Source organism: Panthera uncia (genome assembly GCF_023721935.1).
Source record: "Panthera uncia isolate 11264 chromosome B3 unlocalized genomic scaffold, Puncia_PCG_1.0 HiC_scaffold_1, whole genome shotgun sequence".
Taxonomy (NCBI): Eukaryota; Metazoa; Chordata; class Mammalia; order Carnivora; family Felidae; genus Panthera; species Panthera uncia.
Genome location: NW_026057582.1, coordinates 601,994 through 621,249, shown reverse-complemented (window position 1 = coordinate 621,249; position 19,256 = coordinate 601,994). Strand labels below are relative to the sequence as shown.

At 59.2% G+C, this 19,256-nt stretch overlaps 1 protein-coding gene across 1 annotated transcript in view; it reads right to left on the bottom strand.

Annotated features, from left to right (window-relative positions):
* Positions 1 to 18,898, bottom strand: part of BRF1 (BRF1 RNA polymerase III transcription initiation factor subunit) — a 57,270-nt gene extending 38,372 nt beyond the window's left edge. The window contains exons 1-2 of the mRNA XM_049611994.1: positions 18,388 to 18,898; positions 11,509 to 11,589 (exon numbers count right to left, since the gene is read on the bottom strand). Of these exons, the coding sequence (XP_049467951.1) occupies positions 11,509 to 11,589; positions 18,388 to 18,571 (265 nt within the window). The 5' untranslated portion in view covers positions 18,572 to 18,898. The remainder of the gene's footprint in view (positions 1 to 11,508; positions 11,590 to 18,387) is intronic.
* Between the last annotated feature and the right edge of the window lie 358 nt (positions 18,899 to 19,256).

Genomic DNA, 19,256 nt, shown 5'->3' with positions numbered 1-19,256 from the left:
GACTGTCACCTCTCTCCCGGGTCCCTAGGACTGTCACCGCTCTCCCAAGGTCCCTAGGACTGTCACCGCGCCTGGAGAGCAAGGGTCTGCAGCCTGAGCAGTTGCTCCTCCCGAGGCCCCTGTGCTCAGGGTGGCAGCAAAGGGCTTGTGGGCTGGCCAGCCTGGGGCTGCTCCCTGGGACATGCTCCACACAGACACGGCTTCCTGACAGGGACAGACGAGACTGCCCGCTGGCCGTGGGCCCCCACGGGAACACCCCTGTCCCACAGCTAAGTTCCCCGGACTGGCCTCCTGCTCTGACAGCCAGGAGGCTGGCTCGTGCCTGCCCGGCCTCCCCAGCAGGGCCAGCTGGCCTCCCCGCCAGCCCGTCCACCAACAGTCGCTGCCCCGGCCTGCCGTGTGCCATCGTGCAAGGGCGGGAGCAGCAGGCAGATTTGGGGAGGCCGGGGGCTGCCAGGTGACGGGATGGCCGGGACGTCGGCCAGTCTGGGACACAGTCCACACACACCCCTCTTCCTGGACGAGCACATCCCATGAGCTATAGCAGCAGCGGGAGAGGACGCAGACGTGCCGTGACGGCACAGGAGAAGTCACCGCGGGCCGTGTGGCCGGAGCCCGTGGCAGGGACACAGCAAGAGCTGCAGTGTGGCGGGCTGTCCACCCACCCCGGCCGCCACACAGACTCCCCACTCCACCTAACACCCGCTGGCTCCCCAGACCCACTCTTCTGGCAAAGGCCACCCTGAGCTGGGCCAAGGAGAGAAGCCAGGGACTTGTGCTTCACCCACGAACAGCTAAGTGCTGACCGCCCCCCCCCCCCCCCCCCCCCCCCCGTCTGGCAAGGGGAAGGCGAGGGCTGTGTGGCTCACGGTCCGGCCTGCCCACCCTAGGCATGCTGCTGACGGCGACCGCCAGCCACAGGCAGGCACCCGGGGAGCCGGCACCCCGAGAAGCTGGCATCCGGCATGTGATCTGGCAGCAGGGGGACCCGACGGTCAGCACGCCCTCCCGGTGGCACACCCCCGCCCTGCCTGGAGCCCTCCATTCCGGCTGAACCGACACGGGATCAGGGCCACTGTCCCCAGGGCCACGGCCCTGACTGGACAGAAGGGCAGCAGGGCCTAGCGCCACCCCCCATCGGCAGGCTCGCGCTCAGCCCAGCAAGCCCGGAGGCGAGGAGAGCCGCTGGGACAACACAGAGCAGCAGGGGCCCCACCTGCCGGCTCTGTGGGGCTTGGCGGGGGTGGGGGGGGTGTGCTCTCAGAACAGAGCGGGCAGGAGGGGACTCCCTGCCGGCTTGGGGGCACAGAACTACTGTGATACGTTATCTTATCGCAGCTTCATTGCACATAATTCACACACTGTAATATCTTCTCACCGAAGTATGATTCGACGGTTCTGGCATATTCACAATTCATCATCCTAAAAGAAACCCTGTCCTCATTAGCAGTCACTCCCCACTCACCCCGCCCCCCCCCCCCCCCCCCGCAATGAGTTTTTAATTCATGCGAGGTCAGCCAGCACCACGGCAGACTGAGAAGTCACATGACGCAGGGACACAAGCACAAAGACACAACGATGCCGGTAAGCATAAACTTGCGTACAACCGATTCCTGATCAACGAACCACAGCTTCTTCCCTTTAGGCTTCCTCCCAATAAACGAATGCTAAAAGTAAACACACCTGGGGCGCCCGGGGGGCTCGGTCAGGTGAGCGTCGGACTTCGGCTCAGGTCATGGTCCCAGGGCCACGGGATCAAGCCCCTTGTGGGGATTCTCTCTCTCACCTTCTCTGTCTCTCTCTCTCTCTCCGCCCTCTCCCCAAATAAAAATTTTTTAAAAAAGGAAACACACTAGCACACAGGTGCCTTCAAAATTTTGGCATTTTGTGAGACAAGGCCCACGTTTCCATTCAAGCCGGGGGCGGGACGGCATCCTTCCCGGCCCACGCCAACGGCCAGGAGGGCAGGAACACGAACACAGGGCAGGGCCGGGGCAGGGCCAGCGCCCCGGAGAACGTGCAGGAGGAAGGGTCTGACTCCGAACGGCTCAAGAATCCGCACACCTTCCATCCACAGGGTGCCTCCACCTCCCAACCCCCAAGGCCAGGAGGACTTCCACGATGCCAGCCGGGCCCCAAGGTCAGGCCGGTGCCGCGGGGACGGGGGTCACACCGACTCCTGTGACCGGATCCGGGCTGCCGGGGGCTGCCAGAGGCCTGCGCGGCCACAGAGGCGAAGGGCTCAGCCTCAGACTTGTGTGTGTGGGCTAGAGCGGACCCTAGCGATCACTGACCTCTGTGGAAAACGGCAACAAAAGGGAGAAGAAACCCCAAGCTCCACAAGCCGACCGGTAACGGAAGAAGGCCTGTGAAGCCCACGGCCTCCTCCAATATTACAAAGATCTCGGTCCTCCCAGTGGAGCGCAGAGAGTTGAGCATCTGACCCTTGATTTCGGCTCAGGTCATGATCCCGGAGCTGTGGGATTGAGCCCCTCGTCAGGCTCAGCACCGACAGCACGGAGCCTGCTTGGGATTCTCCCTCCCTCCCTCCGCCCCTTCCCCACGTGCACGCGCACACGCTCCCTACAAAAGTTAAAAGATTAAAAGAAAGACACAGCCCTGGGAAATTAAAAACCGATCACTAAACTTTTTTTCAAACTCAAAATTAACTGGGAGCCGTGTGGACGCAGATAAAGACCTCGACAGTGAGCTCGGGAGTGGAGGAAGAGCGGCCGCCGGCGGGGTCGGGGTGGGGAGGGGGCTCGCAGCTGGCTCGAGAGGCCTCTCCCTCCAGACAGGGGGTGGACTCCTGCGGGAGGGATCATCAGGAAGAACAAGGACGCGGCACGAGGACAACGGACCCCACAAGGAGGACAGCAGTCCGGCAGGCACACAGCTGAGGGAGGGGCCCAGCGGGCGGTGCAGGAGGCCAGCGGACAGCAAGTGTTGCGGGGGCAGCGGGATGTCATCTCCCTGCAGCCCTGCCAGGCGCTGCGTGGCCCTCGGGACTGATCTCTACGGAGCACAGGACAGGAGAGGGAGGAACCTGGCAGCCTCGGGGCCCAGATGGCCAGCGCCCAGTCACGGGAGGCCAGGTACACCTGGTGGGGGGCAAGGACAGGGGGGCCGCCTCTGCAGAGTCACCCCAAACCCACAGCCAGCTCCAACCCCGGCGGCTTCTACAACAGGCCAGCACTCTCCAGGTGCGTCTAGCTGGGAGAAATGGTCACACAGAGGAGGAGACCAGGGACAAGGGCCAGCCCCACAGCCAGGCCAAGCAAGATGTCCGAATTAGGGCAGCCATGCGGGCACACTCAGGGCTGTCTCTGCAACTCTGCTGGGAGACCAGAGGTCATTTAAAAAGAATTAAAAAAAAAAACCAAAAAAAACCCAGAGGGGGCGCCTGGGTGGCTCAGTCAGCTAAGCATCTGACTCTTGATTTCGGCTCTGGTCATAATCTCACGGTTCGTGAGTTCGAGCCCCGCGTCAGGCTCTGTGCTGACAGTATGGAGCCTGCTTTAGAATTCTCTCTCAGCCTCTCTCTCTGCCCCTCCCCTGCTTGTACTTGTGCTCTCTCTCTCTCTAAAAACAAAAAGAAATAAACCTCATGGGATGTCTGGGTGGCTCAGTCAGTTAAGCATCTGGCTTTGGCTCAGGTCATGATCTCAGATTTTGTGAGTTCAAGCCCCACATCAAGCTCGCTGCTGTCAGTGCAGAGCCTGCTTCGGATCCTCTGTCCCCTTTTCTCCCCGCCTCCCCCACTCCTGCTCTCTGCCTCTTGCAAAAAAACCAATAAACATTTAAAAAAACTAAAAAAAAAAAAAAAACAGAACAGAAAGGAGAAATAGCAGTCTCTAAATTTGCGGGTTCTAGATGGAGCAAAGCTTGCAGCAATGAACAGCTGTAATTACAAATATCAAAAAAGAAAAAGAAAAAGAAAAGCCTGAAACAGTGGCCACAGCTCCCAAGTCAAAAAACTAAAAAGGAACAAGGGACTGAACAGAAGATGTAAAAGGGAGGAGACAATGGAGAGAAGGCTCCGATCAAGCAAGAGACACACAAACAGGACAGATGACCCCACACCGAGGCTCTGGAGAGATGAATGCAGTTAAGAAAAAAGGGAGAAAGCCCAGATGACCAAGGCCAGGAATGAAGACAGGCCATCCTCCCAAATCAGGAGACCCAGAGGCACAGGGGGAGGGTGTTGCAAATGAGTCTCAGGACAGTCTGAGTCTGAGTTACTCGAAGACAAGTCGAGAAGGACATCTTTTTTTTTTTTTTTTAAATGTTTTTTTAACATTTATTTATTTTTGAGACAGAGAGAGACAGAGCATGAACGGGGGAGGGTCAGAGAGAGAGGGAGACACAGAATCCGAAACGGGCTCCAGGCTCTGAGCAGTCAGCACAGAGCCCGACGCGGGGCTCGAACTCACATACCGCGAGATCGTGACCTGAGCCGAAGTCGGACGCCCAACCAACTGAGCCACCCAGGCGCCCCATGGACATCTTACCAAAACCGACAAGAAAGAGCAGGAAGATAACTGGTCCCACTAAAACCCTACGAAAAGTAGTCCCAATCAAGAAGATGCATCTTTAATCTTTAAGCATAATTAAAACCTCTCACAAAGAAAGGTCAAGGCCCAGAGGACTTCCCATTCCCACATGCTTAAGAAGACACTGGTAGGTCACACAGGAGCCTTTGCAGAGAGCAAGGAACAATGCAGTGCGATCCTGCAGGGTCTTGGTCAGAGGGGCAAGGTGCGTTTAACCTCACAAACTCAGTGTACTTCATCACGTTAACAAAACAAATAGAAAACACATATAATCATTGCAACAAATGCAAAGGAGCATGTGACAAAATGCTAACGTGATTCTTCCTGACAACAAGCTGGTGGTCACCATCACACCAAGGTCAGGAGACAGACAGGAACATGCACGGTCACCACTCTGCCCAACATCACCCCAGGGAGAGCGGCCACACGGCAATAATGGGTAACAAAGCCCTGGAAACAAACGATGGCGTACAGATGGGGAAGAGAGAAGTAGCAAATGACTATCACACATCACGTGACTGTTAACCAAGAAGCAGCTATGCATGACCAGATTTCATGAGTAACTGATCTACAGCATCCAGGTAATCCCAACCACAGTCTGGGCAAGTTTTCCTGTGGAAACCGACAAGCCGATTCTAACATTTACTCTGCCACACAAAGGAGCTAGAAGGGCTGAGACCATCCTGAAGAGAGGCAGTGCCGGAAAGCTACACTGTGGGACTTCTACAAGGACACCACGGCTGTCAAGACAGTGTGGCACCAGCACGGGAGTTTCGAATGGACTTATCCCTACACAGTCACTTGACTTGTGATGAATGGACCAGTTCGGCACCCTGGTTTCAGAAAGGACGGTCTTATTGGCGAATGGGACAATTATACGTCCACATTGAAAAATGTAAGCCTCAACCCCTACCTCACACCATAGATACAAAATTGATCCGAGGGAAATCCCAAACCTACCTGTGAAATACAAAACAACAAAGCTTCTAGGTGAAAACACAAGAGAGTGTCTGCAGATCTCAGGGTAGACAAGAATGTCTTCAGTCACAAAACCCCCAACCGTAAAAAAGGCAACATGTTGGGACTTCATTGAGAAATTTCTATTCATCCAGAAACAATGTTGAGACTTAAATGAAAAGACAAGTCACCAGCGGGGAAAAGGATTCAGAATGTGCACCTCCAACCAAGGGCTCAAATGCAGAACGTATCAAAACATCTACAAAGCAGTAAGAAAATGATAACTCAGATTTTTTAAAAAACCTCACAAAAGAGGGATCTCTGAATGGCCAAAAAGCACACACGAAGGTGTTCCACACAGCCACTCACCAGGCACAGCAAACGAAAGCACACACCCAGCAGAAAGACCGGAGTCAGCAAAGCAGCGGCACCGAGTGCGGACACGGCCCCTGTGCTCCTGCGTGGTTGCAGCCGGGAGGGTGACGCGGCACAACCATGCTGGAAAGCCTCCGGCGCATCTACCGATCGTGAGCGCACGCCTGCGGCCCCAGAAACCCCACTCACAAGCACACCCCCAAGGGGCGTCGACCAGAGGATGGAGTGCAAGGAGGTGCCCGGCAGCTCACGTACAGCAGCCAGAAAGGAAACCCCAAACACCCACCGACAGGAAAAGTGGGTGAACTGTGCTGTATTCATACAGCGAAGTCCCAACGGCCCAAAACAAAGCACTGATGTGCACAAGAAAGGGTGTTTTCCAGGATCCCAATCATCTGCAGCAGAGAAACACATAAATCCAACAGACAGCAAGGAGCTTTCTGGGGTTCAAGTATGTTCAGGGCGCTCGGGTGGCTCAGCTGGTTGAGTGTCCGACTCTTGATTTCGGCTCAGGTCGTGATCTCATGATTTGTGGGTTCGAGCCCTGTGTCGGGCTCTGTGCTGACAGCTCGGAGCCTGGAGCCTGCTTCTGATTCTGTCTCTCTCTCTCTCTGCCCCTCCCCTGCTCATGCTCCTTCTCTCTCTCTCAAAAATAAACATTAAAAAAAAAAAAACTTTTCTTTTAAAAAGAAGCATGTTCTACCTTGATCCGTGAGGCACACCTGATCTGTGTAAGTTTACAAAGCAGTTCACGTAAGGTCAGTACGTTTTATGCACCTGACTATGCATATGTTACACCAAGAAAAACAGACACAAAAAGAGTAGAATAGAAACAGCTCCCAAATAAAAGGGCTCTCAAGTCAACGAAAAACGCTCCAGCCCGGTGGTGCCTCCGAAGTCCAGAGACAGAGGGAAAACCCACAAGGGGCCGGTTAGGAGAGATGACGAGAGAGATCAAAACTCAGACTGGCAGCAACCTTCCCATGCTGGTGACATCACATCCCTGCGTCCTGCTCAGCCCCCAACACAGCCCAGAGGAGGTGGCTAACCTGCTAAGCACAACCTGGGTGCGTTCCCAACAAAACCAGAGACGGACCCTGGAAAGGTGTGGGCACAAGGGCCACCCAGGAGGGGCGCCAGGAGCCGGCAAACTACGTGAGCGTAAAGAACGAGCAGGGCGCTGCTGGGAGCCGTCTCAGCCCATTTTCCAATTTTCCTGTTTTCTCATCAGGGCAAACGGATCGGCAACCACCGTGGGGGCTGAAGCCACACGCCCAGGCTGCACCCAGACCCACGGCTGGGTGGGGGACGGTCGCACACGCCCCAGGGCACCAGGACGGAGGGGTCAGCACAGCACTTCCAAACCAGGGCCGGGGGAGGTGAGGGACACGAGAAGGAGCAGACAGATAAGCCACGCGGGAAGCAGCAGGCAGCGGTAACGGGAATTTCGAAAGTGAAATACGGACCATGAAGCGCGAGGCGGGGGCAGCCCCAGCACATCAGAAGTGTACCGGCCGCACCTCTCAGACAACGTCCGGAAAGCCTGCTGGGGTCTGCCCTTTCCGCCTCCCCCAGGAGCTAAGGAAAAGGACAGGAGGAAATAAAATTGCCATAAACTCACCAGGGCAGAGAGCAAAGAAAGATCTCCGAGGACAGGAGGTCAACCCAGTGCAGCCTCACGGCCAGGCCCCAAGGGCCAAGCAAAAGCAGCAGAACCGGGGGCTGGGCCCGCCGGCCTCCCTGTCCCCCACAGCCCCCGCCCGAGCAAAGACCGGATGCCGACGGTGGCGGGAGGGGACGCCTGCCCAGGTGGGCGGAGGGTCGGCGGGCCCTGTGCAGGCGCCCGGCGCAGGCTGCTTTCCGCAGGCAAGAGCCCCGAGGAAAGGCCCGGTCCCTAGGGCCGCCCAGCGCTCCCCCAAATGCCTTGGCCTCAGACCTCGCTGTGGCCCCGCTCTGAGGGTTCTGCAAGTTGTGCTGATTTCTTACTTAACCAAGGGTAACTATCTTCAATAAGATGGATTATTTCTGTCCTGTTAGTTTCCGATTTTGCTGCAAGCACAAGTCTGTGTGACCGCCTCCCTTCACTCGGGTCCACCTTGAAGTCGGCACACAGAACACCACCACGTGACGGCACCGGCCACAGTGAAGGGGCGGAGCTGGGCCAGCACCAGGTGGTGGCCTGACCCTCCGTTGTGAAAGGAGCCCCTGGTGCTGTCCCGACCACAGGACAAGTGGCCACCGACCGAGTCAAGGGACAGGTCCTACGCACGGTATGACCTCTAATAAAAACTAACGATGCTAATAATAAACCCATGGCATCGGAGAAAAAAGCACGAAAGAAATGTAAGAGCATCCCGTGACGCAATCATTCCAAGCCCACGAACCGCCCTCCTGGTGGTCGGGCGCCGCGGCCGGTGATGGCGACGGTGGCACGTGTGATGCTGGCCACACCCACCCACAGGGGACATGGGTCCTTGAGTGTGATGCGGCGCAGCAGACGGCGGGCTGCAGCTGGGACCCCCCACGCCACGCAGCCTGCCCTCCCGGCACGGGCATGGGCACGCCTTGTCGGCACTTCGCAGACGCGGTGTTTACGAACAGAAGGCCCCCGGCAAGACTGTGCCGTGTCTCCAGCAGCATCTGCTCACTTGGTGTCTCTGTGTCACATTTTGGTGATTCTCCCGATACTTCAAGCTTTTTCACGATTGTTTTATCTGTTACGGTGATCTGTGGCCGGCGATCTTCAATGTTACCGTTGTAACCGTTTCGGGCCTCCATGAACCCCACCCGTGTAAGACGGCGGCCTTGATAAACGTCGTGTGCGCACCGACACTCCCCCCACCGGCCGCTCCCCCGTCTCCCTCCCTCTGCTCGGGCTTCCCTGGCCCCTGAGACACAACAGTATTGACATCAGGCCAACTACTAACCCTACGGTGGCCTCTAAGTGTGCAGGTAAAAGAGTCGTGTGTCTCTCACCGTCAAAGCTAGAAATGAGGCCGCTGAGCGAGGAGGGCACGTCGGAAGCCGAGACGGGCCGAAAGCTTGGCCTCTTGCGTCAAACCGCGAGCCGAGCTGCGAGTGCAGCGGGAAAGTTCTTGAAGGAAATTAAAAGTTCCCCTCCAGTGAGCACACGTGTGATAAGAAAGGGAGGCAGCCTCACTGCCGAGGCGGAGAAAGTTTGAGTGGTCTACGTAGAAGCTCAAACCAGCCCCACCGGTGATCCCTGAAGCCGAAGCCTGATCCGGAGCAGGGCCCGGACTCTTCCATTCTCTGACGGCCGAGAGGGGAGAAAGCTGCAGCGGAAACGTCTGAGGTTGGCAGAGGCGGGTTCGGGAGGCTTAAGCAAAGAAGCCGTGTCCTAACACACAAGCGCGAGGTGAGGCCGCGAGCGCTGACGATGCAGAAGCCGCGGCAAGTTGTCCGGAGCCCGAGCGAGGATCGTGAACGAAGGTGGCCCCGCTAAGCAACAGACCGTCAGTGTAGACGAAACAGCCTTCTCTAGGGAGCGGACGCCATCGAGGACTTCCACAGCTCGGAAGCAAGGTCAATGCCTGGCGTCAGGGCTTCAGAGGACAGGCTGACCGTCCTGCTGGGGTCAAGGCAGCCGCGGACTTGAAGCGGAGGCCAGGGTTCGCGTAGCGTCCTGGAAACCCTGGGGCCCTTGAAGTTACCCTGTGTTCTGCCCGCGCCCTATCGACGGCACACGAAGCCCGGACGGCAGCACGTCTGTTCACAACACGGTTTATTGAAGATCTGAAGCCCGCTGTGGAGACCTGCTGCTCAGAAAAAGATTTCTTCCAAAACGTTACTGTCCGTGGACAAAGCACCCGGGCGCCTGAGAGCTCTGATGGAGACGGACAGAGAGAGCAACGTTGTGTCCATCACTGATAGCACAGCATCCGTCCTGCAGCCCGTGGATCGAGGAGGCGCTTCGACTTTCGAGTCTTGTTACTTAAGAAATGCATGTCAGGGCCTGGGTGGCTCGGTCCGTTAAGTGTCCGACTTCGGCTCAGGTCATGATCTCGCAGTCCGTGGGTTCGAGCCCCGCGTCGGGCTCTGTGCCGACAGCTCGGAGCCTGGAGCCTGCCTCGGATTCTGTGTCTCCCTCTCTCTCTGCCCCTCCCCTGCTTGCACATTGTATCTCTCTCTCTCAAAAATAAATAAACATTAAAAAAAATTAAAAAAAAAAAAAAAAGAAATGCATGTTGGAAGGCTGTAACTGCCATAGACGGTGATTCCTCTTGACAGATCTGGGAAAAGTACATTGAAAACCTTCTGGAAAGTATTCACCACTCTGGATGCTATTAAAAATATTCATGGTTTGGGGCACCTGGGTGGCTCAGTTGGTTGAGCGCCTGATTTCGGCCAAGGTCATGATCTCGTGGTTCATGAGTTCGAGCCCCACGTCGGACTCACTGCTGTCAGCGCAGAGCCCGCTTCAGATCCTCTGTCCCCCTGTCTCTCTGCTCCTCCCCTACTCACACTCTCTAAGTAAACATTTAAAAAACCCAGAACATTAATGGCTCATGCGGCTCATGGGAAGGGCTCAGAATACCAACAGGGGTCTGGAGGAAGTTGATTCCAGCCCTCGTGAGTGACCGTGAGGGGTTCCAAACTCCAGGGGAGGAAGTCACTGCAGACGTGGTGGGCACAGCAAGACAACCAGAACTGGAAAGGAGGCCTGGAGACGCTACAATCTCATGATCGAACTAGAAAGGATGAGGCGTTGCTTCTGACGGGCGAGCAAAGAACGTGGACTCTTGACACGGAATCCATTGCTGGCGGAGATGACGTGAAGATCGTTGACACGACAACAGAGGACGCAGACGATCACATCAACTTGCGGATATCGCGGCTGCAGGGTTTGAGAGGCTGGGCTCCCATTTTCAAAGAAGTTCTACTGTGGGTCAAATGCTATCAGAGAGCATCGCAGGCTGCAGAGAAGTTGCTCACGACCGAGAGTCCATCCCTGCGGCAGACTTCATTGTCGTCTTGCTTTCCGAAGTCCCCACGGCCTCCCCAGCCTCCACCCACCGCCTACCCGGTCAGCAGCCAGTACCATCGAGGCAGGCCCTCCACCAGCAAAAAGATGACTGACTGAGAGCTCAGATGACGGTTAGCACTTTTTTAGCAACAGAGTATTTTTAAATTGAGGTATAAACACTGACTTTTTAGACCTAATGCTAGTGTATCCTTGAGACCGAGACTAGAATAATGTGCAGATGCAATTTCTACGTGCGCTGGGAAACCCGTTACAAAGAGTTGTGATGTTCACTGTATTGTGGCGGTCTGGAGCAGACCCTGAAGTGTCTCTGAGGTATGCCTTTAAGACCACAGAGCAAGGGGACACACGATCACTCCCGAGAGTGTCCTCAAGCACATGTCTGAGAAGTGCTGGCAGAATGTGTCCCTGCCTGAGCTGACCTCAGCTCAAAGTACCCTCAGCGCTGCGAGACTGGACACTTTCCCCTGGAATCAGGAAAAAGACACTCCTATTCAGCACGGTGCTGAAGGTGCTAGCCAGGGGCCACCGCAGGCCGCCCGCTCTTGCCCTCCACCCCACCTCCATCCACCCCCGACACCTGCCCTCCTCCAGAGCCCCCCCCCCCGCCACAGGAAATACCGTTCTGCAGGGTCTGTGCTCTCGACTCCTTCCCCAGGTTCACGTGGAAGCCGCCGCCCAGGGTCGGGGTTTTGCCGGCACCTAGAAAAACAACCAGCCTGATTAGTCAAAACCTGGCAAAAAAGATCCACACCGACAGACCTTCCCTGCATGGGGCGTCTCTGGAGCCAGGATCCAGGGGGACCAGCATTCACAGCGCGAGGCAGCCACGATCGGGGCCTCTCCCTCTGCCGTGCCAACGGGGTTGCAGCCTCGACCCGGAGCCGCGGCAGGTGGACCACGGCCACCGGCACTCTCTAAGCACGTTCCAGACCACTGCCACATGGCGGCCAGAGAGAGCACAGCTCACCTCCGAACTACAGCTCTCCCCTCGGCCCTCTGCACGCTCTGGGCCAGCCCGTTCACGGGAGCTACACCTGCACAGTGACCACCGGCTAGTGCGTCCATCTCCCCACAGGACTGTGGGCTTCCGGAGGGTACGGGCCACGTCCCGGGCCATGCCCTATGCGGCCCAGAGCCTCTGAGCCACCTGGTCTACAGGAGGCACTCACACCTCTGGCCCCCTGTGTGCTGCCCACCCCCAGAATGGCAGCCTAGAGAGCCCACCCCGAAGGTGGCCGTAGCCAGGCCTGCGGGCACCCTGCCCTGCATCTCCCAGCAAGGCTCAGATGTCCCAGGAAGTCCCGCACTCTCTGCTCTGCAGACACTGGGTCTGGGACTTCTGCCCTGTCACCCCGTGACAACAGCCAGGCAGAGGTCTGGATTGTGTGCTAGACCTAGAAACCCCGCTGCCGCAGCCACAGAGGGAGTGCTCAGGAAGCCACGAACAAGCAGGGAAATGCTGCCCATCCTGCAGGCCAACGCATGTGACACCAAAGGATTAGAGGCCTCTGCAGCTAGGGGACATCTCCCACGCTCAGCCACATGACACAGGGTGTGCTGGAGGGACCGAGACACAGGGGAAGCGACAGGGAAACTCAGAAGTGGCAGGGACCTGGGCACCCCAGATCCCTGAAGTCTGGGAGCAGGCCCCCAGGGAAGCATGTGGCTCCCCTCCTGGGGCCAGCAGGGACCTCGGGTCGCCCGCGGGCAGGCACCACACAGGCAGAGCAGAGTAAGCGTGACCTCCGGCACACCTGTGACGGCGACCCGGGCCCGAAGCAACACGAGTGAGATTCCTTAAGGATCTCAGCAAAGTGGTTCCAAAGTTTAGCCGGCAGTGAGAAGGAGTAAGACTGGCCAAGAAAACTTTGAGAAGAACAACGAGTGGGCTCTGTTGAGCAGCTGCGGGGCCACGGGCGGGTGGGCTGGCCGGAGCGGAGCTGGGAGCCGGCTGTCAGGTGGCCGGGCACCCGCACTTCCCACCACAGCGGCGGAGCAGAGGGGTTGGGGGGCAGGGCAGGTGGGGACCTTCCCCAGGAGAGCAGGGCCCAGGACAGGGTCGCTCACCACCTGCAGACAGTTTTGCTGTCACTGGGACCGTTGGTTCCTACGGCCGCCTTGACAGACGGCCACAGACTTCACGTCCTTGAGAGGCTGGTCGCAGAGGATGGGGAGGGAGAGGGACGGGCTGTGTGTCCTCACGGGGCTGGGGAGGCTCAAGCGGGGCATGCTGGGGGCTGGAGAGCTGCAGGGCCCAGAGGGGCTTCATCCACCCTCACCAGCCGCAAAGGGCTCCCCAAATCGGCCGCGTGCCGCCTCTCGGCTCCAGAGCCCATCACAGGCTCCCTGGACCAAGGTCAGGGCCCCGCGTCTGCTCCCTTCCCGTTTTGGTGGTGGTGCTTTTTACAACTCTAGGTTCTTCACCTGTGCAATCTTTAACGTACAAGAACCACGGGGGAAGGCCCAGTCACTCACAGCACCTGACCAGGACACCCACATCGTGGCCTCTGTTTCCGGCACCCCCAACTTCTATTTTAGAAAAACAGAAATATCGCCATGCTGTTTTAATTAAGATGGATGTGTACTTTCAATAAATGATGGGGCTACTGCATGAGGAAAAGGGTGATGAAATGCTGTAAAGCCCCACCTTCTGGGAACAAGGACCCTGGGGGCCAACACCCCCTGCTTAGACACAGACAGAAGGCGGCCGGGGCGGGTCACTCAGGGAGGCTGTGCCTACGAAGAGCAGGGGCTTCGTTCCGGTCGAGCGTTAAACGCATCTCCTTATTCCTGGAAATCTCGCAAAGCCACCAGAGGTCACCCGCCCACGTGCCCCCCCCCCCCCCTCCTCCCCCTCCTCCATTACTCTCCCCTGCACTGTCCGGGACTCCCCACCCCCTCACTGCACTTCCTGTGTCTGTGCCACCCTGCCCTGCCTCTCCCTGAGGACCCAGTCCCCCTGTCCGGGGCCAGGGCACCTCTGGGGCCGGTCTCCCGACTCCTGCTCACACAGACGCACACGTACACTGGTGCACCCTCACACGCACACCGGCCATGCTCCTCGTTGTGTGCTTCCAGGAGACGCGGGGATCCGGTCCCCTCCGCAGACCCAGTTCTCCGCAGCAGGGCGGGATGGGGGTGTCCGAGCCTGCTTGCCAAACTGAGGCAAACTGATTCTCGTACTCAGCAAACACCACCCACTAGGGTCTGGTTATGAGAGACAGAGTCTGGAATGCACCCGTGGGTCGTACAAAAAGTGCTTATTTAGCAAACCTCGGCCCTCTAAAACCATGAGCCTAAGGCTCCCCCGAAGTTTGAAACCAGCTGGAGTGTTACCTCCGGTCACCACTGCTGACATACGCCGTTCTCAGCCTGCATGATGCGACACTATTCCGTCTACTTGTTCCACATCGGACCTTTTCTCTAACAAGCTCCTGTGGCAAAAATCCACGCTGGAACCAGCTGGTGGAAGGTACGGCCAGGCCAAGACCGCCCCCTCGTGGACAGCGGTGGGGCGCCTGATGCCGCCTGTGGCAGCGGGAGCAGGAGGGCACCGCGGTCCGACCCTGGAGACGGGCGCACCATGAGCCCCCCAGGCTGGGCGTCAGGGACCAAGCCAGTAACACCAGGGAGAGAAAGGCAGTGATGAGGCGGGGCCCCGGCACGACCGAGAGGCCTCAGCACCCCAGAGAGACGCTTGTACAGATCTGTCTGTCCCCCGTCTCACCCACAAGCCCCATCAACACTCGTAAGCAAAAACTTCCATCGCTTTCTATTAACTTAATTTTAAGGGAGGGGTGTCTAACTTCTTCTCAAGAGAGGCCCTGGGAGCGGCCGGAGCCCCCACATGGACACATGCTCCTCTGGGGCCGCCAGCAGGCCCTCAACAGGACCGCAGGGAGTCCCGAGTCCCGGGATGCAGCCTGGACACAGACCCAGGGTGGGATAAACAGCTGGGCGCAGGCCACGGCCGAGACTGCGCTCAAGCCGGCGCGGCTCCCAAAGAGCTTGCTCCGTAGGGAAACCACACAGCACGGAGCGTAGAGAACGAAAAAGGCTGCAAATGACATCTTAACAAGAAGAGTCCTCTCTCTCCATGGGCCTCTAGGACAGCCCGGCCAGCGTTTCCTGCGAAGCGGCACTTTGGCCAGGAGCGCCACGGGGCTTTGAGGGGCCACAGGACAAAGCAGATGCAGGACCTTCCGCCTCTGGGACCAGAGCTCGGCCAGGACAGCACCCGGTGCTCAGCGGCCCAGGACACCGGTGGGCTGTCCCGGGAGAGCCACCTATGGGCAGGGCGCACTAGGCAGGTGGGTGCAGGTCACCCCCCTCCTTAGGGCAGACGGCCCTCCCCATCCAGGGCCAGGGGTGCAAACACGACTGGGGGTTCATCCACCCCAAATGTGTGCGAAGTGCATCACGACTCTGGACGGTGACGACAGTAGCACTTACAAACACCCTGCTTGAAAGACGCGGTCTGCAGCCGGGAGAAGCTGTGATTATGGAAGCTGTGGGAAGGCCCCCCCACCCCCCGCCTCCCTGGGAGGGAGGGAGGGGCCCCAAGGAAGCAGCAGCCACGGGTTGCCTGGTGCGGAGCCCTCTGGAGGGCTCTGACAACCCCAGGGGGAGGCTGGCGGGAGCCGAGGGCGCCCCAGGGAAGGAGCTGGGGCTTGGAGGCCCTCGGGTGGACATGCGGCACAGGACACTCAGAGTCGATCCTTCGGGCTCTGCCCCCGCGGTTCCGGACACGCTGGAGGCGAGCCCCTCCCGGGAGAGCAGCAGGACCATTCCTCAGGGCCTCGCTAAGACCCCAGCCACTCTGGCCACACTGAACCGCCCGCAGTCCCCCCCAGGTACCCACCCCTTCTGCCAGCCGGTCGCCTCCCTGTCGCCTGTGCCCGGCAGCTGAAGGACTCGGCCCGGATGTCCCTAGTACCGCTCACGCTGCCACCCCCGGACGCTGGCCTCACGCTTTGCTGGTCTGGGATCCAGGGAATCAGGGTGACTGGAGCTCTAGAGTCCAGGCTCGGCGCACAATGGGCGCCCACTGGGAAAGACCCCTGGACGGCCAGGAGCCCACAGTGGCAGGGCCTCTGGCCACCCGGCCCCGGTGTCTACTTCACACAGTCCCAGGTAGTACACCCCTAACTGTCCACGCTCGGTTCTCAAACACTAAGAATGAATGCTCGGGAAAGTTGACCGTGGGACCCAGTGAGGGCAGCTCAGAGGGCAAGGTCAGCTTTCAGGGCGAGGGGGGAGTGCAGGAAGACCCGAGAAGAGCCAGCGGGCACTCGCTCAGCGGCCAGGGGACTGGGAGTAACCCCGGTCAACGGCCCAGCCACCTCTGCCCTGAGGGGGAAGGGAGGGGGCCGGGCGGCAGAGGGGCTACCGACGCCCCTCCCCTCTCCCGGACGGGCTCCTGCAGGGAACAGACCCACAGGACAGAGCCAGCCCTGGCCTGGGGAAGTATCTTTGCACCCCCTTTACGGCATGCCTTCCGACAGCACCGGGCTCCGAGCCCGTGCTCACGAGGCTGTGCCACCAACTTCGCCGCACACGGGTGAGAGCACACCTCTCACGTCCAGGACCGGCGGGGTGTGCCGCGCCTCCGCAGCCTGTTCCCCGTCTGCAGGGAGGGCAGGCGCCGTCATCAGGGGCGCGGGTGCCCTCATCAGCACGGTGTCTTCCCGTGGAGAACCCTAAGGGTCGGCTCCTGCCACCATGCGTCCTCACTACCGTCTCGTTCCTCTCTTTCCGGTGACGGGAGGCAGCGCCTGACAATGTGTGACAAAACGACAGCAGTGCTGGGGAGCCCGCGCCCTGGCAGCCCCGGAAGTTGCCCCAGAACACAAAGACGTGCGCGCTGCACCAGAGGTGATGGGGAGAGAGCAGGACACAGGAGTCAGTGAGGCCCAGAGCCACGTCTTTGAAAAGCTCGATTAAAGTGATAAACTTCCGGCAGGGGAGACAAAGGGAGAAAGAAATCAGGGACATCACTAGAGACCCTGCAGACGTCAGGAGGATGAGGAGGGACTGGTGGCACCTGTTCTGAACGCATCAACTGAACAACTCTGATCGAGGGGGGACCGAATCCTCAGAACCACACACTCACCCACGGGGAAGGACTTAACCTAAAAGGTGACTACAACCTACGACGATGAAAGATACTGCATCTGAAGTTAAAAACCTTCGGAGGGAAAAACAAAAACAAAAAGCCTTTTAGGCCCAGAGGGCTACACTGGTGAATTCCACCAAACGTTCCTGGAAGAAATAACAACGGTTCTACACGGTCTCTTCTGAAGAACGTAAGAGAAGGGGACATTCTCCAACCTGTTCCAGAAGATGAGACACTGCAGGAAATCTATGCACCTGACATTCCACATTCCACGTACAGACTCTCAACAAAGTATCAGCAGACCTAACCCCTCAGCATAGCCGAGCTAGGGAAGTCTGCCCCAGCAAGGCAGGTGCGGCATTCGAAACGCGGCCACGGCCACGCTGATTCAGAAGAAAACCGCGAGGATGTGAGGTGATGAGAGAAAAGCGCTGGACGAATTCCAACAGCCACTCGTGATGAAAACTCTCAACAAACCAGGAGCAGAAAGAGGGCCTCCCCAACTTTACTAAGAGACATCTACCCAAGCCTGCAGCTAAACGTCAACACTGAGTGGGGGGCGCTGAGCCCTTCCCTGAGTCCGGCTATAAGGCAAGAAAGAGAAACAAAAGGAAGAAATAAACAGCCCCTGTTTACAAACAACGGGACGGTCTGAATACAAAATGCCAAGAGATGTCGAGAACTCCCAGAACTCACGGCTAAGTTTAGCAAAGTCACAGGAAGCAGGCCAACGACAAAAACCCGTATTACTACATCCCAGCAGTGAACAATCAAACGCTGAATTTTAAAAGATAGTCCTTAGCACAGCTCGCTCTGTACCAGAGGCATCGCCCCAGAGAAATGAAAACAGGTTCGCAGAAAGGGCCACACGCTGTTTCCAGCAGCTCCGCTCCTCGCCACCCCAAAGTGACCACCGTCCTCCGACCTCAGCCCCACACCCTGGGTGAAGTCACAGGCACCAGGCTGGGGGAAGATGCCAGTCCCCAAAGGTGGGGACCAAGAGCACATCCACCAGCGGCAGGGCCGGGGACAGGGCGGCTGGGAGAGCCTGCGGGGGAGATTTGGAGCTGTGCAACTTTTCTTTACCCCTGAACCTAGCTGCGGTGACAGTCACAGCGCTGGACCCAGATGAAGCCAGCGTTACCGGACGCTTAGAGAGACAGGACCGGACACGGTCATCGTGTTCCTCCCTTTTAAATTCCGTTATTTAAAAACTGCGGGCACATAGTTCCCAGGGGGCGGTCCTCCGGACCCCACCGGCTACCCCCGCCCCCCCCCCCCCCCCCCCCCCGGCGCCCCCCCCCCGTGCCCCCCGGCGTCCCCGCGCGCCCCCTGCGTCCCCCGGCCCCCTCCCGCGGACCCCGGCCCCCGCGCGGACCCACCGTCCAGAGACACGAACTGGCCCACGGCCGACGAGCCGCCGCCGCTGTTCTCCACGAACTGCACCTCGGACACGATGATGTTGTCCTCGAGCACCGAGCCGCAGCCGGTGCACACGGCGTCGCCGCGCGCCGCGTCAAGCTCGATGTCCGTGCCGCCGCAGCCGCGGCACACGCGGCCCGTCATGCCGGCGGCTTTCGCGCGGGCTCGTCGCCCGCTCCCGGCCCCGGCCCCGGCCCCGGTCCGCCCGCCCGCGCGTCGGCCCGCCCGACTCTCGCGAGGCCGCCGCCGCCGCCAAGCCCTCCGATTCGCAGCGGCAGATTCGCCGCGAACGCCGCGGTCGCGCCGCCCGCAACGGTCTCTCCCGCGCGTCGGGGACGGGCACCGGGGCTGCGGCGGGGCCTCGAGGACTCGAACCCGCAACCTGCGGACCCGGACGCCGCTACCGGGCCTCAGAACCACTAACCAGCAGGCCTCCCTGGCGGCGAGCGAGCGTCAGCAGTGGGCGGGGCCAGGGGCTGCGGGCGGGGCTTTGGTGCCGAGAGCCTCCGGGAATGGGACCGGGAGCGGTGGGCGGGACCAAGGCGAACGGCGGGGCTTTGAGTGGTGAATGCCCCCAGGGCCGGAACCCAGAGCTACAGTAGGAGCCCTGATTGGTGGGCGGGGCTTTGGGGCCCCGCCCCCTGGGACGGGACGGGGCGCGATGGGCGGAACTTTGAGTGGTGAGTGCCCCCTAGGACCGGACTCGGAGCTGTGGGCGGGACCGCAGGTGGTGGGCGGGGTTTTGGTGGTGAGCGACACCAAAGAAGGCTCCGGGAGCGGTGGGCGGGTCCAGGCCGGTGGGCGAGGCTTTGGTGGGGAGAGCCGCCTG